We start from the raw sequence: 23,594 nt of genomic DNA, 5'->3' as shown, positions 1-23,594 counted from the left end.
GAAGCGTCCACCTTCTGGGACCTGCAGGCTAGGGTGTGGGTCCTGCCTCTGTCACTTTCTAGATGGGTTGGGATGTAGCTGGTAAGTGCTTATATAATGTTACTCTTCTCACCTCCCCACTTTGCCACTTGCTTGCTCTCACATCCTGGAGTGTCTTTATGATCTTGTTCCCAACTCTTCTGTGTGGCTTTCCAACGATAAGTCACCCACAGAGCGCTCACATTTCACATCTATCCATACCGAACCTGTGAGAGGGGCAACAGTCTCCCTGCCACAGATGCCAGGTGCAGAGAGCTGAAGTGAGCTCAGAGAAGGGAAATGACTTGCCCAAGGTCACAGAGCAAGGAAGTAGAACTGAAATATGAACCCAGGCCTGGCCATCTTCAAGACCAGGCTCCTTGCTCTGTCACCCCTGCTTCCCTTGTAGCAAGAAGTTTGGACTCATGGTACCTTTTATTAAAACAACCTTTGAGACATCAAGCCATGGGGCGTCAAAACTGGGAGGGCCATGGAGATACCCAGTTCAGACCCTTTGAGCCAGGCAGTGGTGGAGCTGGAACAGCAAAATGGCAGCTGAGAGCAAAGAGTGTGGGTTTTAGAGTAAGATGGACCATGGTTTTGACGCCTTCATTCTCTGAATCTGTGACTTTGGACACATTGCTTAATGTTTTTGTCTTCAGTTTCCTCTTCTGAAAGATGGAGAAAGTGAGGGTGACTATTTTGGCACATTTTCTTAAGATTAGAAGAACACATGAGATGGCACTACTTCAACATATAATAGTTGGGGTTCAGCAAGTGTGGCTAATGGAATCACATTTGTGCAGAGCTGATATCCACAGACCTGTGGTCAGAAGACAGTGGCTGGCAGTGGTTGAACACATGGGCTGTGCAGTCAGACAAACCAAGGCTTAACTTGCCAGTCCCAGTAATTACCATGTGGTTCTGGGCAGGCTGCTTCCCCTCTCTGAGCCTCATGTATGAAATAAAGAGAGTAAGAGTACCTATCTTTTAGGATTACTTGGGGGAATTAATTACGATAATGTGGGTAAAACCTCTTAGCTCAGTGCTTGACACATATTAAAGTCTTAGCACATATTAATTAATTTGTATAACCAACTCATACTTATTAAATGCCTAATATGTACAATCAGGGCTCACCATTCTGAAACTTGGCAATCATAGCACATTGGAGTACTGGGGCAGGACAAAAGGAAATAGGGCCACTAGGACAACAGTCTTTTCTACTTAACACCCTCTATCCATTCCACACTATTGCGTCTAACCTTAAAGGTGGTGAAAAAGGCTAGCATGACACAGACAGGATGCTCAGACGTTCAACTCTCCTATTCAGACTGTTTCTGGCCTCTAAGGTTCATATCCTCTGGAAAGTCCCTCCTGGGCTTTATTTAAACCACAGAACTTGGCGATCTGGGGACATGAAGGTCATGGAGCCTCCTCAAGGTAGGACAGAAGACAAAGGCTGCTCTAGAAAGAATTCTGTGCTCCAGATTAGATCCGAATCTATCAGGTCAGAGTTTTACCAGTTCTTCCCTTCTAAAGCCACATAGGCTATATCTACTCCCACCAATATAGCAGAGAGCTTCAGCTGACATCACAGAAAGGTGGAGACATGGCTTGTACCTGGAGTAACTCTCAGACTCCCTGTCATGGCCTCCACGGTCCCCACTGATGTCACTTTGCTCCAGCCACACCGGCCGTCTATTCCTCCGATCATCTGGGCTCCTTCTCTCCTCAGGGCTTTTCCACTTACAGCTCTCCCTAACTGGAATGCTCTTCCCCCATGTCTTCCTCCCATAAAGCAGTTCTTGCTCATTATTCAGGTCTCAGCTCAAACCTTCCCTCTTGAGGAAGGCCTTCACTAGACTACTCTATATACACTCTATACCCCATGTCAGTCTTTTTCACAGTATTCTGTTATATCCCTGTTTTACACTTAACCATTATCTGACTTTTTGTTTACTGTTTGATTAGTTTTATACAAGCAGGGGCCTTGACTCTCATGTTTGCGTTTATAACCTTAACACCTAAAATAGTTCCTGGCACATAGTTAATACTCAATAAGTATTTGTTAAGTGAATGAATAAAAAAATATAAATGAATATATCCAGCCATTGTAGGTGGCCATTGGGACTCACTTCTCAGGCTTGGACTTAGAATCCTTGAGTTCAATCCCCTGTTCTGTCCCTTAGTAACTAAGACTGTGGAAAGATACACAATCTGAGTCTCAAGTGTCCTCGTTGGTGAGATGTGTGTGATAATAAACCCCTGCCTTTTAGGCTTCCTTAATTGTGTTTTAGGAAATTAAGTGCAAAGTGCCCAGCAGGCAGTCCACGCTCAATAAATGCTTTATAGTTACCATTCTTTTTCCTCCAGATTATTTCTCCAGCAGCCTGAGTATCCCTGTTTCGACTGCTACTCCCATGCCATGGTCTTGTGTTCCTCCTTGCAATTTCCATGTCAGGTCACAGCCTGGTGCTCTGTTTTCTTGCTGTGCTACAGGTTCACTCTGTATGCTGTGGATACACGGGGGAGGCACTCAGAGCTCAGCACGGTGACCCTGAGGACAGCCTGTCCACTGGTGGATGACAATAAGGCAGAAGGTAGGTGACCCCTTTTTTCACCTCCCAGGTAACTCCCATATTTCCACTGAGTTCTGCACCCAATAGTCGCTTATGACCAAGCACACACACATGCACATATTGGCACAGGGAGAAGAAAGTGAAGGAACTAAGAGAGCAGGAGGAACATGCAGCTAAATTAATCAAAGCCATGAAGGAAAAGACTGAGATTGATTAGCAATATTTTGCCAGTGGAAGGACTTGCTTCTCTCTTATAGAGTTCACCCATGTTTTGACTTATAGGCCAAGCATGGTAGAGTCAGAGCCCCATGACTATATCTTGCCCCTTTGCCTAGGCTTCTTAGGAACCAATCACTTTCTTCCACTTAAATCAATGCTAGAGCTGGCAAGTAGGTATCACCTTGAAGACCGTGTCACCTTGTTGTGCCCATGTTAGGCATGATTAGTAGATCACAGCACACTGTCCAGTCTAGCCCAGTGGGAGCCTCAGAATACTCAGCATAGAGCTACAGTCAGCGACTGTCAGTCAGAGTTGGCATGCAAGATTAAATCTTCTCATTGCTTCTGGTTCATACAGTTATACATCTCAAGCAAAAACATCTGAAAAAATGCAACTAATCCATTCAATCCACCATGTACTTTGTTCTTGGGCAATGTGTAGATACGTTTTCTACATTAAGACTAGCAAAACGTGATGGTAGCTCATCAGCCCTGGTGGGCTACTTCAGTTATTTCCCCCCAACAACCCCGTACAAGGAATGCAGTAGAGACATGGTCTTCACCTTTTAGAATTTCACATTATGGGTGGAGAAACAGACATTTCCACAAATGGCTCAATCAGTGGCTCTATAATAAATGTTTTATGTATAACCAGTTAAGAGGAGACAGTGAATTATTGCATCTCAAAGGCAAAAGAGATTTAAGATAGTTTCCTGGTAATTTTAAAAATTATTATTTCAAAATGATACATTCACATAGTTAAGAAATAATAAAAAAATAAAAATCAGAGTAGAAAATAGTGCAAAGTGAATGTTCCTCTCATCCTGACCCTAAGCCCTCAGATTCTCCTGGAAGTAATAATGACTTGGGGACACATAGAGATTTTGATCAGAGTTTTCAAAGCTGAAAGAATGTGCCTTCTGTGCATGATGAATTTAGGTTGCATTTGGTTAGTAAGAATGACTGAAGCAGTAGGAATGGCCATGAATGGACAAGCAGAAGAGTCTGGATTGTCTTTGAAAGGTTTTTGAACAAGAATCTGACAGGCCTGGTCACCGAAATGTGTTGGAAATATTACAGAGGGGAGACAGAAGGGGAGTGTAGAAATGAACCCAAGACAGTTTACTGAACCCTCTGCACCCGTTTAGAATTTTGTGTTAAATCACAGGCATGATAATTATATTAATAATTAAGCTTGCAATTATGAGCACTAGCTTTGTACCAGCCCTGTGTTGAGTGCTCAGCATCCACTTTTTAACTCAGTTCCCCCAATGCCCCTCCAGAGTAGACCTCGTTATCTGCAGCTGATAGATAAGGGAACTGAACACAAGTAGTCAATGACATACTGGGGATGGAATCAAGGTTTGCCTGCACCCAGACGCCGTGCAAGTGAACTTCCTCACAACCGTGCCTTCCCTATCATAAGCCATGCTTCTAGCCTTACATCTTCCCACTGCCCAGTGGTCTGTTTCTGCACTTCTTCCCTCTCAGAAATAGCTGACAAGATCTACAACCTGTACAATGGGTACACGAGTGGAAAGGAGCAGCAGACTGCCTACAACACGCTGATGGAAGTCTCGGCCTCGATGCTCTTCCGGGTCCAGCATCACTACAACTCCCACTACGAGAAGTTTGGCGACTTTGTCTGGAGGAGTGAGGACGAACTGGGGCCCAGGTATGGGCGCATGAGTGTGAGTGAAGGAGAAAATTATTCTTGCTTCCGGCTGACTTTACTGGACCCTTTCCCCAGGCTGAGAATGGGCTTTTGCAAATAAGTCAGGGTAGTGATCACCTTAGTCATCTCAGGGCTAAAAATGAGAGAGGTGCAGAGAGTATGAAAAAATCTTGAGATTTTAGCTTCTTACACTCCTGAAATGTCAGACAGGGAAGGGACATTGGTGCTCTTTGGATCAATTATTCTCCTTGCTCATCTTCCACCTCCAGTCTTACAGATGAGAAATTTAGGCTCCTTGAAGGGCTGTGCCCTAACCACGATCACAGAGGGGCACAGTGGCAGGGCCATGCTCCGTGATCCAGGACCTTTCTCACTCTTCCTTAAGAAATCTGAGTTTTTCTAGAGTAAATAGCTATGACCTTGACCGAAGTCCATTAGTGACCATGACTAAAGAAATTTGTGAATTCAACAGGTATTAAGGCATTATTTTTTGTCCCCAGCAGTGACTGCATCAGTCACTGTGCAAGGAGCCCATGAATGGTTCAAACAGGATTAAGGTACAGTCACTATCTTCTAGAGCTTCATAAAATAGTATATGAGATGATGGTTGCATTTCATGTCCTGCATCTAACAACAACATTCATTTAGCACATACTTAACAGCCTCTTATATGGTGGTTGTTGACAATGCAACGTAAAAAAGTAGAAATGGTCTCTACCTACACGGAGCTTCTGGTTGCAGGGAGTTAAACAAAGAATTACATAGAATAATTAAGTGTCATGAGAGAAGAACAGAACCGTTTGGGAACATGAGACATAGGCATCTGGTCTGGGTAACCCAGTGAAGGCTGCACTGGGGCTGAGACGGACGCCTAACGTTTGAGTTGGGGTAAGGTAAGTGGTGGTGTGGAGAGATGTTTTGGGCAGAGGAACCAGCCTAGGGAATGCTCAGAGGAATGTTATGAGATCAGGGGTTTTCTTCTCAAATTTCAATGATTTGCCTGCCAGCTTTATGATATTTGCCATCTCACCATACAATACATACTTTATTTATTTGACAGTTCTTTCTTAGATTTACTTCTTATTTAAAATATATTTGAAAAGGAAATACTGTATCATCTTGCAAAGCAAAAACCAGCACCATCTACCCTTAATAGAAAATTAAACCTAACCATTCAATACAATGGTACAGCAACAACAACAACAGAATAGAACAAAACAAAAAACAGAAAACAATGTCCTTTAATCCTAGCAGACCCTGAGGCTGTCCCTTTAAAAGGGAGATTAGCAGGAGAAATGTTAAAGACACAACCGCAAACCAACATTTTCTTTTTAAAGTTATCCAAAGAAGGGGAAAGATTGAAAGAGGTAATCTCACCACTTTTTGTCAATGTGATTCATTCTCATTTACTATTGGGTCTGTGATCATCTTGGATACCACCTAAAATCCTTTCCCCTACCCCCGAGGAACTGGGTCTACACTTTGGTAAACATTGTGTTGGGAGGAACTGTAGAATTTCCCTGTAGTTGAAGCAAAGACCATGACAGCAGGAGTGGGAAGAGATAAGAAGGGGGAGGTTGGCAGGGGCCAGATCCTCACTGCCCTTTAAATTGGGTTAAGGAGTTCGGATTGTCTCTCTAGGGTAATGGCAAGCTTTTCAAGTGTTTTTCATGGGGTGGGGGTGGAGCAGTGACACTATCAGACCTTCAGGGGAGAAAGACCCCCTCTGGCTGCAGTTGGAAGCCTGGAGTAGAGGGATCAAGGCAAGGAGGAGGCAGTGAGGCCTAGAGGCTCTTGTGATAATAGTTCTGGGGAGACAGTGTAGTATTCAAGGCCAAGGTAGCATTGGTGCATGGGAAAGAATTGCATGACTTCCAGAAATACTTAGTGAGCAGCACTTCTTACTTTAAAAAGCTTCCAAATGACTCTAAAAGATATAGGAATACCTGCCTTTTTTGGGGTGTTAGGGAAGTAGAGGTCTCGTGGGGTTAAATGAGATGCCCAGAGCCGCACAGGGTTTGTCATAGAGGCTGTCTTGAGCTCTCACCCTGAGCCCTCGCACCACTTGCAATGGCCCTTCAAGGATTTGAGGCCCTTAAGGGATGAGATGAGAGCTTGGTCAAGGGATAAAAGGGATCTCGCCATGGGGCAGACCTTATCAGTTCTCTTGGGTCCTGGACTTTAACCTTCTCCCTTTCACATGAAAGGAAGGTTCTTTAGATAAAAGCTAAAGGAGGGCAGACCAGCAGGCAGAAGCCCAGAGCCCCAGATGAAAGCTGCCCATGAGTCATCTCAGCTGCCATCTTGCCTATGGACAGAGAAGACATCCCACTTTATTGGGCTTTCCCACAGGACTCAGGGAGTTCGGGTAGAAGCTAAACCAGAGCTCCACTCCTGACTTTGTCTTTACAACCTGCTTGGATCCTTTATGACCCTCCAGGACATAAATCTTCTGGAATGGCTGCCTGGCCGCCCACAGAGGCAGGGCAGCCCACTTGGTAATGGACTGTGATAACCTGCTGACCTCCAGCCAGCCAGTCACCAGCCTCTGTCGGCCAACCCCTGCCCACGTCACCCAGCTTCCTCCTTCTTCATCTTTTTAGTGTCTTGGAGGGGAGCTGAGATTGCTCCAACATCCCACACTGGCAGTAGGCCTTGGGGGAGCTGCATCCTCATTTTCCTTGGCACTGCCGGTAAACTCACCAGGCGGCCTCGGGCTCTGCCCGTTCCTGGCCCCCAGCCTCTGCATCTAGGAAATGATCAGGATGAACTAGTACAGTGATATCTTTTTAATAAGTGGAATTTTTCCCCCTAAATAAATCTTACACAGAACCCTAGGCCGTAGCTAGAATGCTACCTCCTCAGAGAATTCTCTAAAATTTCCACCCACCCTTTCTATCACACCCTTGGGTTTTAATTCTCTTCCTTATACTTAACTAGTTTTAGTGTCTTTTATTACTTATGTGTTTACTTATGTTTTATCTCTGTTTCCCACTACAGTGCAAGTTATGCATAGTTAGCGATCCCTTATGTCCTTATTCACTTTTGTAAGTAGGTGCTAAATAATTACTTGTTGAATAATTGGATAATGGGATGAGTAAATGTGTGGGCCAGATGACTACAGGGTTGTTCTGGCAGGAGCTCGAGTGGGTGGCCTGAAACCCCACCTGCTGGGTCTCCTCTTCTACACCCCTTCACCCCACCCAACACCAAGCATCTCTTAAGTCTCTCTGAGCTCTCAAGGATCTACAGATCACAGTCGGAAACAACTGAATTCCATGAACTTTGAGGTCTTCTAACATTCTAAAATATACAATGTCCTTACAGATATTAAAAAACTTGAAGAGATCTCACTTCATTAATTGATTGATTAATTGATTCGTTTAATGTGCTAAGTTTGTGCCAGGCCCTGTGCTCCAAGCTGGAAATAAAAGCATGAAGAAGACAGATCATGCCTTCATAAGGCTCAGCGTATAGTGAGGAAAAGACTGGTTGGCAGGCAGTTGCAGTGGACATGTCATAAGATGCATGTGCATGGAAGGGTGTTTCAGAGCAGTGCTTTTCAAACTTTAATGTGCCTAAGAATCACCTAGGGACCTTGTTAAAACTCAAATTGACTCAGTAGTATGGGACAAATATGAGATTCTGCATTTCTAACAAGCTCTCATGCTCTATCAAAGTTGTTGGTCCAAAAAGCATGCTTGGAGTGACCAGGTTCCAGGTACAGATAGCTGGAGCAGCTAATTCAGATCTGGAGCTCAAAGAAGAACCTCTGAGCAAGAAAGAGAAGGTTATGCTTAGAACCAGAGAATGAGCAAGGGTCCGCTAGGCGGAAGGGTGAGAGTGAGTGCTCTCATCAGAAGGAATAACCAGTGCAAAGATGAAAGAGGGGCGGGCAAGAGAATATATTTTGGCCAAGAAGTGTAAACTCTTACTGAAGAAGAGAGTTCGAGGTGAGAGGGAAAAGGAAAAACAAAACAAAACAAGACTGGATTGTTTAGCAGGGACAGATTACAATGGCTCTTGTGAGTTCTGTTCAGGAGTTTGTTTTTTCTCCCAGAGGCCGCGTAAAAGTTTTAAACAGAGGAGAGATTTGGGTACATTTTCTATGCCTCTCAAGGGTTAGCAAGTGTGTAGAACTTCAAAGTGGAAAAAAAAAAGAAAGCAAGACTTTTCTCCAAAGTCGGAGTCCAGGGCTTATGTCCTTGCTTTGTCACTTACTTGCTGTGTGACCTTGGACAAATTCCATCCCATTCTGGAGCTCATTTATAACATAAAAGGGCTTCACTCTAAAGCCCCTCCCAGCTGAGAAGCCAAGGAACCAGAAAGCCCTGAAGGTCCTAGAGACCAGAAAACGGCCACACCATGGGTGTCTTTTCACCTCCAGCCCAGTATGTCCTGTTGCTCAGGGACCCAGGTTGGCTAGAATGATAAGAGCTTTTCCCAAGAACACACTGAGGACTTGTGTCATGGGATGAGCTCTATCAGGATTCTCTTGGCCTGTACAGTCTCCAAACCCCAAAATGTTTTCAATTCCTCTCTAGATGTGTGGTCATATGCCCCCATAAGATTTAGTGACAAAAGGGTGTCTCTTACCTCTGCCTAATAAATCTGTCAAGCCAGTGTCCCCCAGAGCCTGGTTCTCATGACAACTACAGGTTACTGCAAACAGCTGCTCAAAGAAGACCTGCTGACACCAGCTGTCCCAGCCATAAGGTTCCTATTAGGAACCTACTTAAAAAAACCAAGATCATTAGTGGCCAGGGACCAGAATTTTCTCTGGTCAGAACATCCTTGACCACTCTTGGGCTTCTCTATACTTTCAGTTATATTTGATCAAACTGATAGAAGAGAGAAAGCACTTGAAGAGATTTCATTTCAGTGAAATTGATCTATCTAGACTAGGAATGGTATGTTTATGATGTCAGCCTCTCTTACTTCTATAGCAGACATTGCTAATAGATCACAGAAATCATCCCAGGCTGGGTTCAGCCTGGGATCTTTCTCAACATAACAAGACATCTGGAAAGACTTGACACATCCACTACTATGTTCTTAGTGAAAATAAGCAAACCTGGAGTGTCATTCATTGTATATTCTTCCAAGACTTCATTACTTTCCTTCTTAAGATATATTGCATTAACTCTTTTAGAATTTTTAAGACACTGGGAATAAGAGCAGAGTTAGGCTTTTAGGGTCATATTCCTATAATCTCAGATGCACTTTTAATTTTTTTCTACATACTTTGACTTTTCTAAAATGAGGATGGATTGTTCACAGTGGATGAGCACATTAAGTGTTGTATTCTTTCTTCTTTTCTTAAAAGGCTATTACTAAAGCAATGGCGTCTCATAATGAAGATATCTTAGAATGAAGAAATACTAACAAAACACATTATGACTTTAAACAAGTGTCCCATGGATCTGTTTTCCCACTGATAGTACATAGCAAGGTTACTTATCATCTTGAAGTTCCTATCACCTCCAACTGAAATAGTTTTGGATCAGTTGAGAGACTCAGTTGTTCTTACCATCAGTCAAGGAATGGATGTTTTAAAAAGTTTCATGATTTCTTATGAGGGAACAAGGAGAAGAGGAAATCAAATGCAGACATTTTCACTAGTAACCTTACAAATCACATATCAAACCTGGTGTTGAAGATATATATCCGGTGGCAGTTCCTGAGCTTCTGACTTTCTGTTTGATAGGGGTGATCTGAGGCTAAATTTGATGTAGGTTATTCTGAAAGCATGCCTGGTGCACTACTGGGAAGTCATAAAACCATGGCCTCATTGCACAAATTCATCATACCAGCTTTAATATGTATGTGTATATATTCATGTTTTCAAAATGGAAATGCCTTTAATGCATTTTGTTCCAAAATAATTCTTGTTCATTCTATAACATCCAAATGCTATAGAAGTATGTAAAATAGAAAGTGAAAATTTTGCACCTCTGAATCCCTATCTCAAGCCTACCCCAGAGATTAGATTAACATTGTACATACACCTTTGCATACATAGATATGGATATGCATGAAAATAGGGAAACAGATACAGGCTTGAGGATATGTCTATGTCTACAAACACATCTCCATCTCTATCATCTCTGCTATGTTTAACAAATATATATATTATGTCCTATTATCTGCTTATTTCCACTTAACATATGCTGTGTAAGTTTTTTCTCATGGATGTATATGTAAATGTTGTCTTTTTGAAGGGCCCTTTGGCAATGCAAATATATGAATGTATCACACATTAGTTCTCTCTTTCTTTCTTTTTTTTTTTCTCATTCTGTTGCGCAGGCCAGAGTGCAGTGGCATGATCATAGCTCATTGTAATTTCTAATTCCTAACTCCTGGGCTCAAGCAATCCTCCACCTCAGCCTCCCTAGTAGCTAAGATGACAGGAACACACCACCACTCCCATCTATTTTATTATTATTATATTTTTTTTTGTAGAGACAGGGTCTTTCTGTGTTGCCCAGGCTGGTGTCAAACTCGTGGCCTCAAGTGATCCTCCTGCCTCGGCCTCCCAAAGTTGCTGGGATTACAGATGTGAGCCACCACACCTGGCCTAGTCTAGTACTCTATTAAAGACCAACTAGATTTCTTCCAATTTCTTTTCTATTACAAACAAATCTACGTAAACCCTTTGCCCACTTGCCTGATTATTTCCTTAGGTTCACAAGACGCTCTTGTGCCATTTAATTCCCTTTATTACCCATGCTAGAGAATTGCTGTATTTTGAAAGCTCAAGGCTGAAAATTTCCTCAATTCAAGTCAATTCACATTTATTAATGCCTTCTTCTTGCACAGTCAGGAGCTGGACACCAGAGAAACCCTACACTGTCCAAGTGGGAAATATTACTTGAGTACCTATTAAAGGCCCAGCCATTTACATATTATTTTATTTGCTGAACAATAGATTTTGAAGATGAAGCAACAGAGAATCAGATATGTAAGTTGTTGAAGCTTACACAGCTAGTATGTGTCAGAGCCCAAATTCAAAATACTGTCTTCTGATGTCAAACCACTGTCCTGTTCAGTATAACACATTGTATTCCAAGGTATGTACACAGCTAGCAGCGAACATGATAATGGATCTCAACAGAGAGATAAAATGCTTCAGCAGCAAAGGGAAAACATAACTTACGATAGCTGGGAAGATCTGGAAGACTTCCTGAAGATGAAATTTTAGCATGATTTTGAAGCACGCATAGAACCTCATCAAAAGGGGTCCTCTCATCTCAGGAATTCAATTCTTTGGCAATCGTGTAACAGAAAGTTCTGTTGTGAACTGCTCGTCAGATGGTAGTTCTCTGTGAACCAAGTCTCCCATGCCTTTTGGATTAAAAACAACCAACCAACCAACAACCAACACCTGCTCCAATTCCCAGTACTAGCTAGTCCTCTCTAAAACATACTTGATTTGATCACCTTCAGTGATGGGAGCCCACTACCATACAGAAGAACCAATTCTACATTTACAGGACTCTAGTTTTACGTTTTTTATTATATTGAGCCAAATTTGGCTTCCGTTAATTTTAGGGTGGTTTTGTCAATAATGCTTGGGTGCCTTTGCAGCAGAGATTTAAGACCCTGTTCTGTCACACTGTCACCCTTTTCAAATCACAAGACTGGCCTAAGACTCACTTTTACCACCTGTAGACTAGGAATAAAGTATACACCCCAAAATTGTGGTGAGGATTAAATTTAAGATGATGTCACATAGGTACAGTGTCTGGCACATGGTGGATACTCCACCAGTTATAGCCATTATCATCCCTGACCCTCAGTTTTTTGCCCACTTGTCTTCAGTTGCTAGACCAACATAATCATTTGCCTAAATCCCCTCTGCTGTGGACACACTCTGTTCCTGCCTCCAGCTCAGAAGGCTTGCTTTTGAGATGCCCTTCAGCATCACGATCTTGCTGCAGTTACATATCTCCCTTTTACCAGGCGTGATTAGGGTTCCCCAGATATGTCCTGACCAGGCCAGCATGAATGGAGTCATTACTTCCCTTAATCTCTACCCTCTCCACTTCTGAAGGTTGTGTTCCAATTTTTGCAACCGCGTTCTGCCCTTGACTCTCATTAAGCTTAGAGACATTTAAGCTCAATTGAAGGAGGCAGGGAGGAGGGAGAGAGGCCAATGGGAACATTTGCTTACTGCCTCTCTTCTTTTTCTCCATGTCAGGGCCCTTTAGAAATTGAGTCTCTGTCTGATAACTGTGTCAACAGCTGATTGGGTAGTGGTACTAGGAATAGAATGATCGGTTGAAGGTTCTACAGTTCCCAGCCTAGTAGCATCTGGGCCTAGCCCCTGACTCCTTCACAAGCAATCGCTGTCTTGATCTTGCCTGCTGATACAACAATAAATTAATGTGTGATGCCCTTTCTTCACCTCTTGCTTCCTATTTCAGCAGTCCTGAGTCCTATCTCCAATGAGGAAGATTTCATTTCTGGTATTTGAGAAAAATGGTCACTCTGACCTATGATTTCTCTGCAGGGAAAACTTGAAGCATGCCTGCCCTTTGATTTATGGATCTCCACTGCCTATGATTTATTACTCATCACTTTCACCTTTGGTCTCTCTCATTCCCTCTCCTCTCCAGCCTTTGAGCACCTCCAGCCCTTCTCTCCTTGGCTTCTCCTGAATTCTCCTGTCTTTGTTTTGTAAATGTAAACATTGGTTTAGTGTCTGGCCTGTTATGTACAAAGTCCTGTGCTGGAAGCCTTTGACAGTTGTTCCATTTCAGCATAACAACAGCCTGACAAAATAAATATCTCTATTCTCATTGTAATGAGAAAACAGGCTCAGAGAGGTAAAGTTACTTGCCCTAATGGGCTCTAAAGCTTGTGTGCTTTCTACTCTAATACGCTACTTTGAATCATGGCTAACATTTACTTAGAGCTAATCAAATCATCCATATTATTTCATCCTCCCAAGAACACTGTTATTGTTCCCACTTTACTGATGCCACAACTAAGAGTTAGCACTGTGGAAGAACTTGCTCACCATTCCCATGGCTATGAGTTATAAAGCTAGGATTTGACTCCGGGGCTCCAGAGCCAAGCACTTCATCTTGACTCTATGCCAGTGGTCCCCAAATTTTGGGCACCAGGGACCAGTTTCATGGAAGACAATTTTTTCCATGAACTGGGTTAGGGGGTGGGGGGAGGCACAGCTCAGGCGGTGATGCCTGGCCCAGTCCTAACAGACTGCTGATGGATACTGGGCTGCAGCCCAGGGGTTGGGGACCACAGCTCTGTGCAGGCAGGGACCCTTGTTCTTGCTTTGCCATTGTTACTAACTAATCATTTTCTCACTCCTAACCTCAGTTTCCCCATCCATACAAAAGGAGGCTTTGTCCAGTTGAGTTCGAAGATTCTCTGTGAGGAAGCGGCTGAGCTTTGAAGGCATAGCATTTGGGCATGCTGGAAGAATTATCTTTTCCAAACTCATTTTGTATTTATTACTTATTTTTGTGACCGTCTGGATCAGACAATGACTCTCCATTGCCCAAAGAAAGAAGTCCAAATACTTCAGCATGGCTTAGCAGAGTCTGGGTGGTCTGATCTCTGCCAAGCGCCCTGGTCTCCCTCCCATTCCCTGCACTGGCCATTGCAAACAACTGGTGGTCTGTGCTCTCTCTGGTCTCACTTGGGATGGGCTATTTTCTCTGTCTTCTCATCGACCTGAAAAAACTGTTTCATCATTGAAGACCTAACTCGGGTACTCGGTCCTCTGAGATGACGTCTCTGAGCCCCCAAAGTGATGACTTGGTGCCCACCTTATATATTCCCGTAGTACCCTACATGTTCTTCAACCCAGCACTCTGCCCCTGACTTAGAGGCTGTTGATATTTCTGTCTCCTGTCACTGACTTATAAAAGACACTTAAGGCTTAAACCAGGTCATATCCCCAGGGCCTGGCACACAAAGGATACCCTAATAACGTAATGAAGATGACGATGATGGTGATGCTAATGATGATGATGATATTTTATAATGTGTATCAGGTGCTTCCTATGTGCCAAACACTTTTCTAAGAATTTCACATGTCTTAACTTACTTAATCCTCACTATAACCCTCTGAGGTGAGCCATATTCCCTTTTCATAGAAGAAGAAACAGAGAAAATAAGCAGCTTTTTTTTCACCAGTACAGAGACTGTCTCCACATGGAACCCACTTTTCTCTACATTCCAGCATCTTCAAGATGCCTGGCATCCAGGGTGGCTACACAAGGGGCTCTCTCTCTCCTGCTGTCCTCTCCATGTTTTCTTCTTTATCTGACACCAGCACCCCTAAGTACAATGCTGGGAAACAGCTATCACCTGGATGTGCCCTTGACCTGGTGTCTGGCTGCCAGGTTTGCCTCCCTCCACTCTTTTCTCCTCGAGGCAACCAGAGAGATTTTTAAACAGTTCAATTCCAAACCTGTTTACTTTGTTTCTTGAAATCTTTCGATATTTGAGAACTTACTCTGGAGACAATAATCATAGATGGCATTTATTGAGGGCTTATAATAGATTTGTTATTCCTTTTCAATTATTTTTATCTTATTTATTTTTTTATTTATTTCAGAGACAGAGTCTTGCTCTGTCACCCAGGCTGGAGTGCGGTGCCTCGGTCATAGCTCAGTGCAGCCTCGAACCCCCAAGCTCAAGTGCTCTTCCTGCCTCAGCCTCCCGAGTAGCTAGGCCGGTGTTCACACAGCTCTATCGTTCTCTTGTCACTAGCATTGTGATCTCCATCTGTCTGTCTTTCCCACCGTATCAGAAGCTCCACCATATACTACATGCTCAATGAATGAGCAAGGAATCACTTTATCTCCTTCAGCTTCACAACAGCCCTGCTTTTCACGTAAAGAAATGGGTTTAGAGATGTTCACGTCAGTTTCCCAAGGACACGGAGTGATTAGGGAACAGAGCAAGAACTCAGATGAGGAGGGGTGAAAAATAACCCCCTCAGGCTCCTCTTGGGGGGGGGGGACTTGCCCGAGAGGAGAGAGGCCTGTGGATAGAGCGTGATTATGGAGTGATGAATTCTTGGCACCTCAGGAAATATTCCGCCCAAGTGGTGAACTATACAAGGAGGACTTTTTGAAAGGCACCTCATAAATCGTGCCCACAAAACATACACACATAAGCCTGGTCCTTTTTCAGCTGCCATGCAGGTGCCTAACACAGTCTCCCGTTTGTGGGGTCTGTTGTCGTAAAACTCCTGCAGGGGGGCATAGAGAGGACAGCAGGAGAGAGAGCCTCTCCTGTAGCCTCCCAGGGTGCCCAGACTGCCCAGGTGCCTGGGCATCTTGGAGATGCTGGAATGTGGAGAAAAGTGGGTTCCACATGGAGATGGGCACCTCGACCCTGAAGCTGACTCGTAGTGTGACCTAGGGGAAAAGGACATTCCATTCCCTCTCTAAGCCTTGGTTTCAACAATTTAAATCAGAGACGGTCAGACTAGGTCACTGGTTCTCATCTGGGGTGATTTGGGCCCCCAACGGACATTTGGCAATGTCTGGAGACAGTTTCATTGTCACGACTGAGGCAGAGGCTGTATTGGTGGTGGGTTGAGGCCCTGGAATGCTACTAAACATCCTACGGGATCACTCCCACAACAAAAAATTATCCAGCCCAAAATGTTGAAAAATCAGGTGATCTCAAAGATCTCCCCTAGCTTTGTCTGTGCAGCCTTTAGGTCTCTCACGGATCCTCTCTGGTGCTGGATCTGGGGCTCTGGATAAGTCTCTAATGATGACCGCCAGAGGACAGAATTATGCTTGCTAAGACCAGTGTTCAGCGTGACCTCGATCCCGAGGCATCGTTATGATAATTCTTTGTAATAGTACCTATCATTTATTGGAAGCTTACTCTGTGCCAGGCATTGGGTATTTCTCATATTCAATGTATGAGGATGAGATCATCCTCACTCTCTTAGAGACAGGAAAAAAAATGAGATACAGAGAAGTTCTGAGTTGGAGACATATATATTTAGGCATTGAGGAAAGGGAATCACAGAGGGTAAGATTTCCAAATTTCCTAACTGGGAGAAAAGAGTTTACAAAGCAAGAAAACAGGTGGTTGGAGAGGGTCTTTGGGGGTGTTCTGGCCTAGATTCAAATGCTCAACTGCAATGGGCACCTTGGTGTTTGACCTGGTCAAGTCATGTCATTACTCTGAGCTGTGCTTGGGCACCTCACCCATTAAATGGGGGTGGAAAAAATAATACATTCAGGACTGACGTGAAGACTAAATACAATTTTTTATTTTAATTTTATTTTTTTCATGGTGTTTCTAGAAGTGAATAAATACATTTTTTGAGATGTGTGTAAAGTGCATACCCAGTGTCTAGCTAGCACGTGGTGAGTGTCAATAAGTTTAGTTATTATTGTTTTTTTTTATCATTATTATAATCATTTCTATTTGGTCAGAGTGCCAAGGCTGGTGACCTTCTAACTCCTAGGGTTCCCATATCCTAGAAGTGAAAATTCGAGGTCAAAGTCTATACCTCTCATTTTGTATGCATTGCACAGTTAACATGGACAGGTTCTAAGGTAATTTTTGAATAAGTGTTTGAAATACCACACTCAGGTCAGGAATGGATAGGAAACTGTTGGGACGAGAAGTTCTCATTTGTTTATTGACCCTTTATTCGCCACCTGAAAGGCCTAACCCTCGCTCTGGGCACCGTCCTTGATCACTGCCGTCTCGTCTTGCCTTTCAGGAAGGCCCACCTGATCCTGCGGCGGCTGGAGAGGGTGAGCAGCCACTGCTCCAGCCTCCTGCGAAGCGCCTACATCCAGAGCCGCGTGGACACGGTGCCCTATCTTTTCTGCCGCAGCGAGGAGGTCCGGCCTGCAGGCATGGTGTGGTACAGCATCCTCAAGGACACCAAAATCACATGTGAGGAGAAGATGGTGTCCATGGCCCGAAACACGTACGGGGAGTCCAAGGGCCGGTGAGGGAGGGTGCAGCCCTCCGTGAGCACAGAGACTCTCCGCGGGAGGGAAGCAGTATTCTCGTGGATCCTGGGGCCTGGGTGGGCTGGGGGACAGCTGAGGATGGGCCTGGCAGATGAAGCTTGCCAGCGAGGCCAAAGCAAACTGTTTCTCCTGTGGATAGCGGACTGAGAACTTTGTAACCAATGGAATTATTCACTTTTCTCTATCTTTTATTTTTTCTAAGATATTATTTGAGTCTATGAAAAGTCCCTCCTTTTTAAACCTTTTCTTATGGATGGCAGTGAGTCCTGAGGCAGGAGCTTTCAGGTGGAGACCAAGCGGCCTTTCCTCTTCTTCCTCCCTCCTGCCGCACTCAGCTTCCTTCCTTCCCTGGACCCCCGGAGAGGACCTGTGGAGAGACAGTTTTACCTCTTCAGCATCAGGAAGGAAGCCCTGGGGATTGTTGCAGTGAGGAAGCTTGGGTCTTTAAGGACTTCTCTTTTATTTTTCTCCCCAGACGTTACTGAGTTTGCAGGACCCCTGCCTCTTCCTGCTACCTATGGGTCTGCCCAGAGTCCCTGCAGGACTTTCCATGCATTAAAAATTCCTATTGTCTCTCTTCTGCTTGGGTGGTGTTTCTTGGCCATTGTGTTGGGAGACCTCTGTTTATTCACTCAAGAAATATTTGTTGAGTATCTGTTATGGCCAGGCACAGGGCATGCAAATAAAGACAGAGAAGCTTCTTTCCCTCAGGGAACTTATGGCACAGTGGAAATTGTAGAGAAGAAGTCTAGTGATTTCAGGCCGTGATAGAGGAAGAGCGGAGGTTAGAGGACAGAGGAACCATGAACTCGTTGATGGGTCATGACACACACTGGCGGTGTCCTGAAATGCTTCCTCGAAAAAGTGATGCTTAAGCCCAAAGGAGGAGAAGGAATGAGCCAGAGAGGTGGAAAGGCTGGGATTTGCTCTAGGCAGAGGGGACACCATGAATAAAAGCCCAGAGGTAAGAGAAAATTTAACACATGCAAGCACTTTCATTGAGAATAGCGATCAAGTTGGGAAGTGGGGGGGCTGGAGGCTTGGCAGGGCATTGGAAGCTTTGGACAAGAAGTTTGACAGTATCTGGAAGTAACCAGGAGCCTCTGCAGAACTTTAACAAATGACTAAACTAGTCAACTTGCTCTTTAAGAAAAATCACTCTACCTCGGGGTGGAGGATAAATTGGAGAAAGCCCCAAAGAGAAGGTGGCCATTGACATTTTCCAGACAAGAGGTGAGGGCAGCTTGGATGCTGTGGTCATGAGGGAGACACTCCAGCATTGGAATCTCCTTTTATTCATCTACTTTTAAAACAGCTTTATTGAGGTATCATCTCCTTTTAAATGGCAATTGTGCTGCTTCCAGGGTGTTCTCTGGAAGGGTAATGAGTACGAAGAGACATTATAAATTCTTAACACCTTTGTATTAGCCCAGATAAGCTAGCTAGTTAGAGGGAATGGGATGTGGGTCAGGTGTGCCATGATGCAAAGATGATACCTGTTAAAGAGAATGGAGTAGGGCACTGTGGGTATTCAGAAGAAAAGACACTGAATAACAGTAAAATATAAGCAGTTAAAAGTATGTCTCCTTTCTGATCTGGTGAGTACTGATAAAATCAACAGTCCCTTTCCTGAAAACCTGCATGTTGAGGCTTTTTCCCCCAGGGCTGGGATTCATATGGGAAAAGTGGGTAATGTAAGGGAAACAAGGCAGAAAGGGATAACAGTAAAATATAAGCAGTTAAAAGTATGTCTCCTTTCTGATCTGGTGAGTACTGATAAAATCAACAGTCCCTTTCCTGAAAACCTGCATGTTGAGGCTTTTTCCCCCAGGGCTGGGATTCATATGGGAAAAGTGGGTAATGTAAGGGAAACAAGGCAGAAAGGGATAACAGTAAAATATAAGCAGTTAAAAGTATGTCTCCTTTCTGATCTGGTGAGTACTGATAAAATCAACAGTCCCTTTCCTGAAAACCTGCATGTTGAGGCTTTTTCCCCCAGGGCTGGGATTCATATGGGAAAAGTGGGTAATGTAAGGGAAACAAGACAGAAAGGGATTCTTCCAACGTAGGAGCCCTAGGGAGCGTCTCCACCTGCAACAATCTAAGCTCCAAGATGCCCTTCCGAGTTGTATTGCCATTGGGTTTGTGTTCCTGCAGGTATACAGTGGAGTTTCTAAATGCCTCTCCTGTATACCCTTTCCTAAGCCCGGGGTCCTAGGCCTTCGCTAAGCTATGAGATTGCTATGGCTTTCCACTGCCATGACCCAACCTGAGAAAAATTTGCTCAACAGTTGCAGAAAATCAAGCCACTCAGTGTGCTGGGGCAGTGGTCTGAGCCTGATTAAGTTTGAACCTGACTCCACTGCTGTTCACCAGCTATCGCCCTTCGGTGAGTAATTTGACATTTGAACCTCAGTTTCCTCATCAACAAAATGGGGTCAATGATGGGGTCAAGTCCCACCTTATGGGGATGTTGTGCAGGCTGTGTGAGAGAGGCGCTAACACGCATCAGCGCAATACGCAGTAGGGGTTTTTACTACTAATAGAGACAATGTGCATAATGGTATGAATCTTGGACAGACAACCAGAAAAATTGTCTGGGAAAGGCCTAGAGAATTCTGATGAAGAGAAGGAATTAATGACTAACAGCTCTGTGAGACATGTGGATTGTAAATAGTATCAAAAACTTAAAGAGAAGTAGTTGCGATGGTGGAAATTAACACCGTAGCAAGAGCCACAAAGAGGAATGTGTGGTTTTCTCTGAGGCTCTCACAGACAGCTGTGGCCCCTGAGAATGTCCACCATCAGGCTGTCCCCAACTTATTCTCCCATCCATGCCTCTCTCTGATTTCAACTCCCTCTTCCCGGCGCTGTGGAGTCTGTTTCCGTCCTGCCTTTAGAAGGCTCTCAAAAGCAGGAAGCCGGAAGGCTGGTGAGACAGGTGAGCATGTGCGCGCGTGCACCTCGCCATGGTAGGAAAGGAGGATAGAACAATATTTGTTAAGATATTTCACTGGAAAAAGAAAAAGAAAAATTCTTGAAGTGCAAATGAAGCAGCTGGGTGTGGTGCCCTGGCCTCTGATTTGTGTGCTGCCATGGAAAATGCCAGGGAGGCTCATGCCACAATATGCTGGCAAGGATAGGACTTCTCATGTGGTCTCCACCATCATAGAAAGAAGTTGTGAAAATACAGACATGTGTGTTAGGGATCAGGACATCACCCTTGCACGACCCCCTCCTTCTGTATGGTCAAGAAGGGTCTTCTCTAGGCCGGCTCCATGACAAAGAGTGCACTACACAGACAAATGCTGATAACTACCATTTAGGGGATCCTCGTGACATCAGTGACTCCACATATTTATCTCATTTATCCATGTGCCAAACAGCCACAGACTATTGCGATTACTATTTTACAATTAAAGAAACTGAGCTTTAGGCAGGCTGAATAACCTGCCCAAATCCTATAGCTAGTAAGTGATGACGTTGAGATCCTGAGATCTAAACCTGGGCAAAGTTATTCTAACAGGTGAGCGCTGTGCTCACCACCTCCTAGGGCAGATGGGTGCAAGGCCTCCCTTCTCCATCTTCAGTCAAAAGCTAAGTCTAACTTCCAACCCATACCTGAGTAATGATTTCCAGGTTTGGGGTGCTGAGATGAACAGGATCCAGCTCCTGCCCTTAAGGAACTCCCAGAATTTAGCTAACTAAATAGGAGTGTGATAAAATCAGACACTTGGGAGTCAAGCCAATCTGGGTTTAAATATTAGCTATGTAATTTTCAGTAAGAAGGGGCTAAGCACAGAGAAATTTGGAAGGCAAACTCAGCAGGTCTTGCTAACTAAGAGGCTCAGGTTAGCTGGCATTAACTTAACCTCTGTAAGCCTCACTTTCCTCATCTGTGGTGGGGATAACTATACTACTTCAAAAGACTGTTGGGAAGATTAATTAAGATGATATATATAAATCCATTGAATGCTTGAAACAAAAGCACTCACTGGTTATTATAATGACTTATTTACAGAAGAAAGGGTGGGTGTGATGGAGTCTGCCTTTGGAGGGCAAGTCATCTTCCCAAAGCCTTCACAGACAAAGGATGTGTAAGAGTTAAGTAAATGGAGCAATACAGACAGGGCATTATGGGTAGAGAGACCATCCCATAATATCAGTGAAAAAGTGTGCCATGTTTGAGGGATGGTGAGCAATGGTATGGGTAGGGAGATGGAAGGTGTGTTTGGAGAGGTGGTCAGAGCCAGACCACTTTGGCCATTGTAAGGCACTGGATTGAAAGCAGAAGAGCTGTGACATGGGCAGATGGGAAATTTGAAAAGACCTTTTGGCTGCAGAGCATGAGTGGAGAGGAGAGAGCGAGTGGCACAGAGACTGGACAGGAGACAGTAAATATCGTTTAGAAGGGGGATGAGGAAGCCTGAGCTAGGGCCATTGCAGGGATGAGGTTGGATCTGAGAGGTGTTAAAGAAGTTGACTCAACAGGACTTGCTAACTAAGGCTGGATGACTTGGGTTTTCTCTTTCTCCACTGGAGACTGAATGTTAGACTGGGCAGAACCAGCTGGGGCATGAAGAGGATGATGAATCACATGGGTTCAATGGACAGTGAATGGATGAGGCATGATTTGCATCATGCAGGTACAGTCACTGAAACATCAGAGAGCCAAGAATATAATTTAGCTTTATGTGGACCTGAGTGTAATTATACACGAATGCACAAATGTGATATGACTTCCAAATGCAGGTGTGTGAACCATAGTGAGGGGCTTGTGTAAGTCACACAGAATTTTGTGGAAGAGTAAAGTACTAGACTTATGGGAAGAGTGCCGAATTCCCTCCTGCCCCTCCTCTTCCTCCTCTTCATCACTATCCTTATCGCCATCGTCATTTAATTGATTTATTGCTTATCATAAGTCAGAGTCTTTACATAAATATTATTTCATATACTCCTCACAACAACTCTGTGATGAATATCATCTTCATTTTATATAATAGATGAAAGAAATGAGCCTCAGAGAATTTAAGAAACTTCCTGGTGTCAGGCATCTAGTATGTGGTAGAACCAAATTTCAATCCAGCTCTCATCTGAGCCCAGGATTTTAATTACTATACTCTGCTGCCTCCTGAGGTGGGGAGCTCTGGGCTCTAGTCTTGCCCCTGTGGTAGAGTTGCTGCGTGACCTTGAGCAAGCCGTTCACCCTCTGTGGGCCTTGGGTTTGCCTTGGGCCCCCACCACACTGGGGAAGATCTACGTGTCATGGACGTGAGGGATTATATTAGATGACTTGTGCACAAGGAACACTTTTCACTTCTCTTTCCCTTTTATCTTCAGTACCTCCCTTTGAGGTTGACAATGGCAGAATGGTTATCTCCACTTGAACCGTCTAGAGAGGTCAAGGTCTCAGTGAGGTTGGAGCAGAGCACAGAGACTTGGGGTCCCTGACCCTCAGCCTTTTCTGGAGCACCACATTCCCAGCCAACTCCCCTGCCCTAGAAACAGCCCAAGTCCCTGTCATGGTCACACAAACCACTGGCTGTTGGCAGTCCAGTAGCCCTGGGCAGATGACAACTTCTCCATGCTTTGGTTTTCTCCTCCACAAATTAGGGGAAATAGTAGTTCTCCTCATAATGTTTTAATTATGGAGTAAATGGGTCAGTATATGTTAGATACTGAGAACAGTACCCAGCTTGGGACAAGTACTACATAGGTGTTAAGTGTTGTCATTCTTGTACTCAACATCCTACTTTCCAGCCACAAAAAAGTCTCAAAAATTCCCTCTCACTAGTCCCCTCTCAGCCTTTTCATGTGCTGTTCCCACTGCCAGGAATGGCCTTCCAGCTTGGGCAGAACCAGCTTAAATGTCATTCATTGGCTCCCTGAGACCTTCTGCCTCTCTTGGAAGGAGCTGGTAACTCTTTCCTATAAGGTCTCATACCAGGAACTCCCTAACTCCATTTTAGCACTTTCCTCATCCAGTATCATCTTCCCGCATGGGACTATGGGCAACACAGTGGCGTGGTCTGGGTAGGATTCTCTCTGTACCCTGTAGCCTTGCACTGGACCTAGCCCATAGCTAACAGCCATTAAAATTGAGCTTGA

General features: G+C 44.3%; 1 protein-coding gene across 5 annotated transcripts in view; it reads left to right on the top strand.

Annotated features, from left to right (window-relative positions):
- Positions 1-17,707, top strand: part of ASTN2 (astrotactin 2) — an 824,356-nt gene extending 806,649 nt beyond the window's left edge. For 3 of the 5 annotated variants that reach the window (XM_069474594.1, XM_069474593.1, XM_069474592.1), the window contains 3 exons: positions 2,521-2,621; positions 4,311-4,494; positions 17,228-17,649. In XM_069474594.1, the coding sequence (XP_069330695.1) occupies positions 2,521-2,621; positions 4,311-4,494; positions 17,228-17,465 (523 nt within the window). In that variant the 3' untranslated portion in view covers positions 17,466-17,649. Of the gene's footprint in view, positions 1-2,520; positions 2,622-4,310; positions 4,495-17,227; positions 17,650-17,688 lie in introns of those variants that run through there. The other 2 variants (XM_069474596.1, XM_069474595.1) reach the window with 2 other exon arrangements.
- The last annotated feature ends 5,887 nt before the right edge of the window (positions 17,708-23,594 follow it).

This window comes from Eulemur rufifrons, chromosome 7, assembly GCF_041146395.1.
Source record: "Eulemur rufifrons isolate Redbay chromosome 7, OSU_ERuf_1, whole genome shotgun sequence".
NCBI lineage: Eukaryota > Metazoa > Chordata > Mammalia > Primates > Lemuridae > Eulemur > Eulemur rufifrons.
The sequence above is the reverse complement of the archived record's forward strand: the minus strand, read 5'-3'. Positions and strand labels throughout refer to the sequence as shown.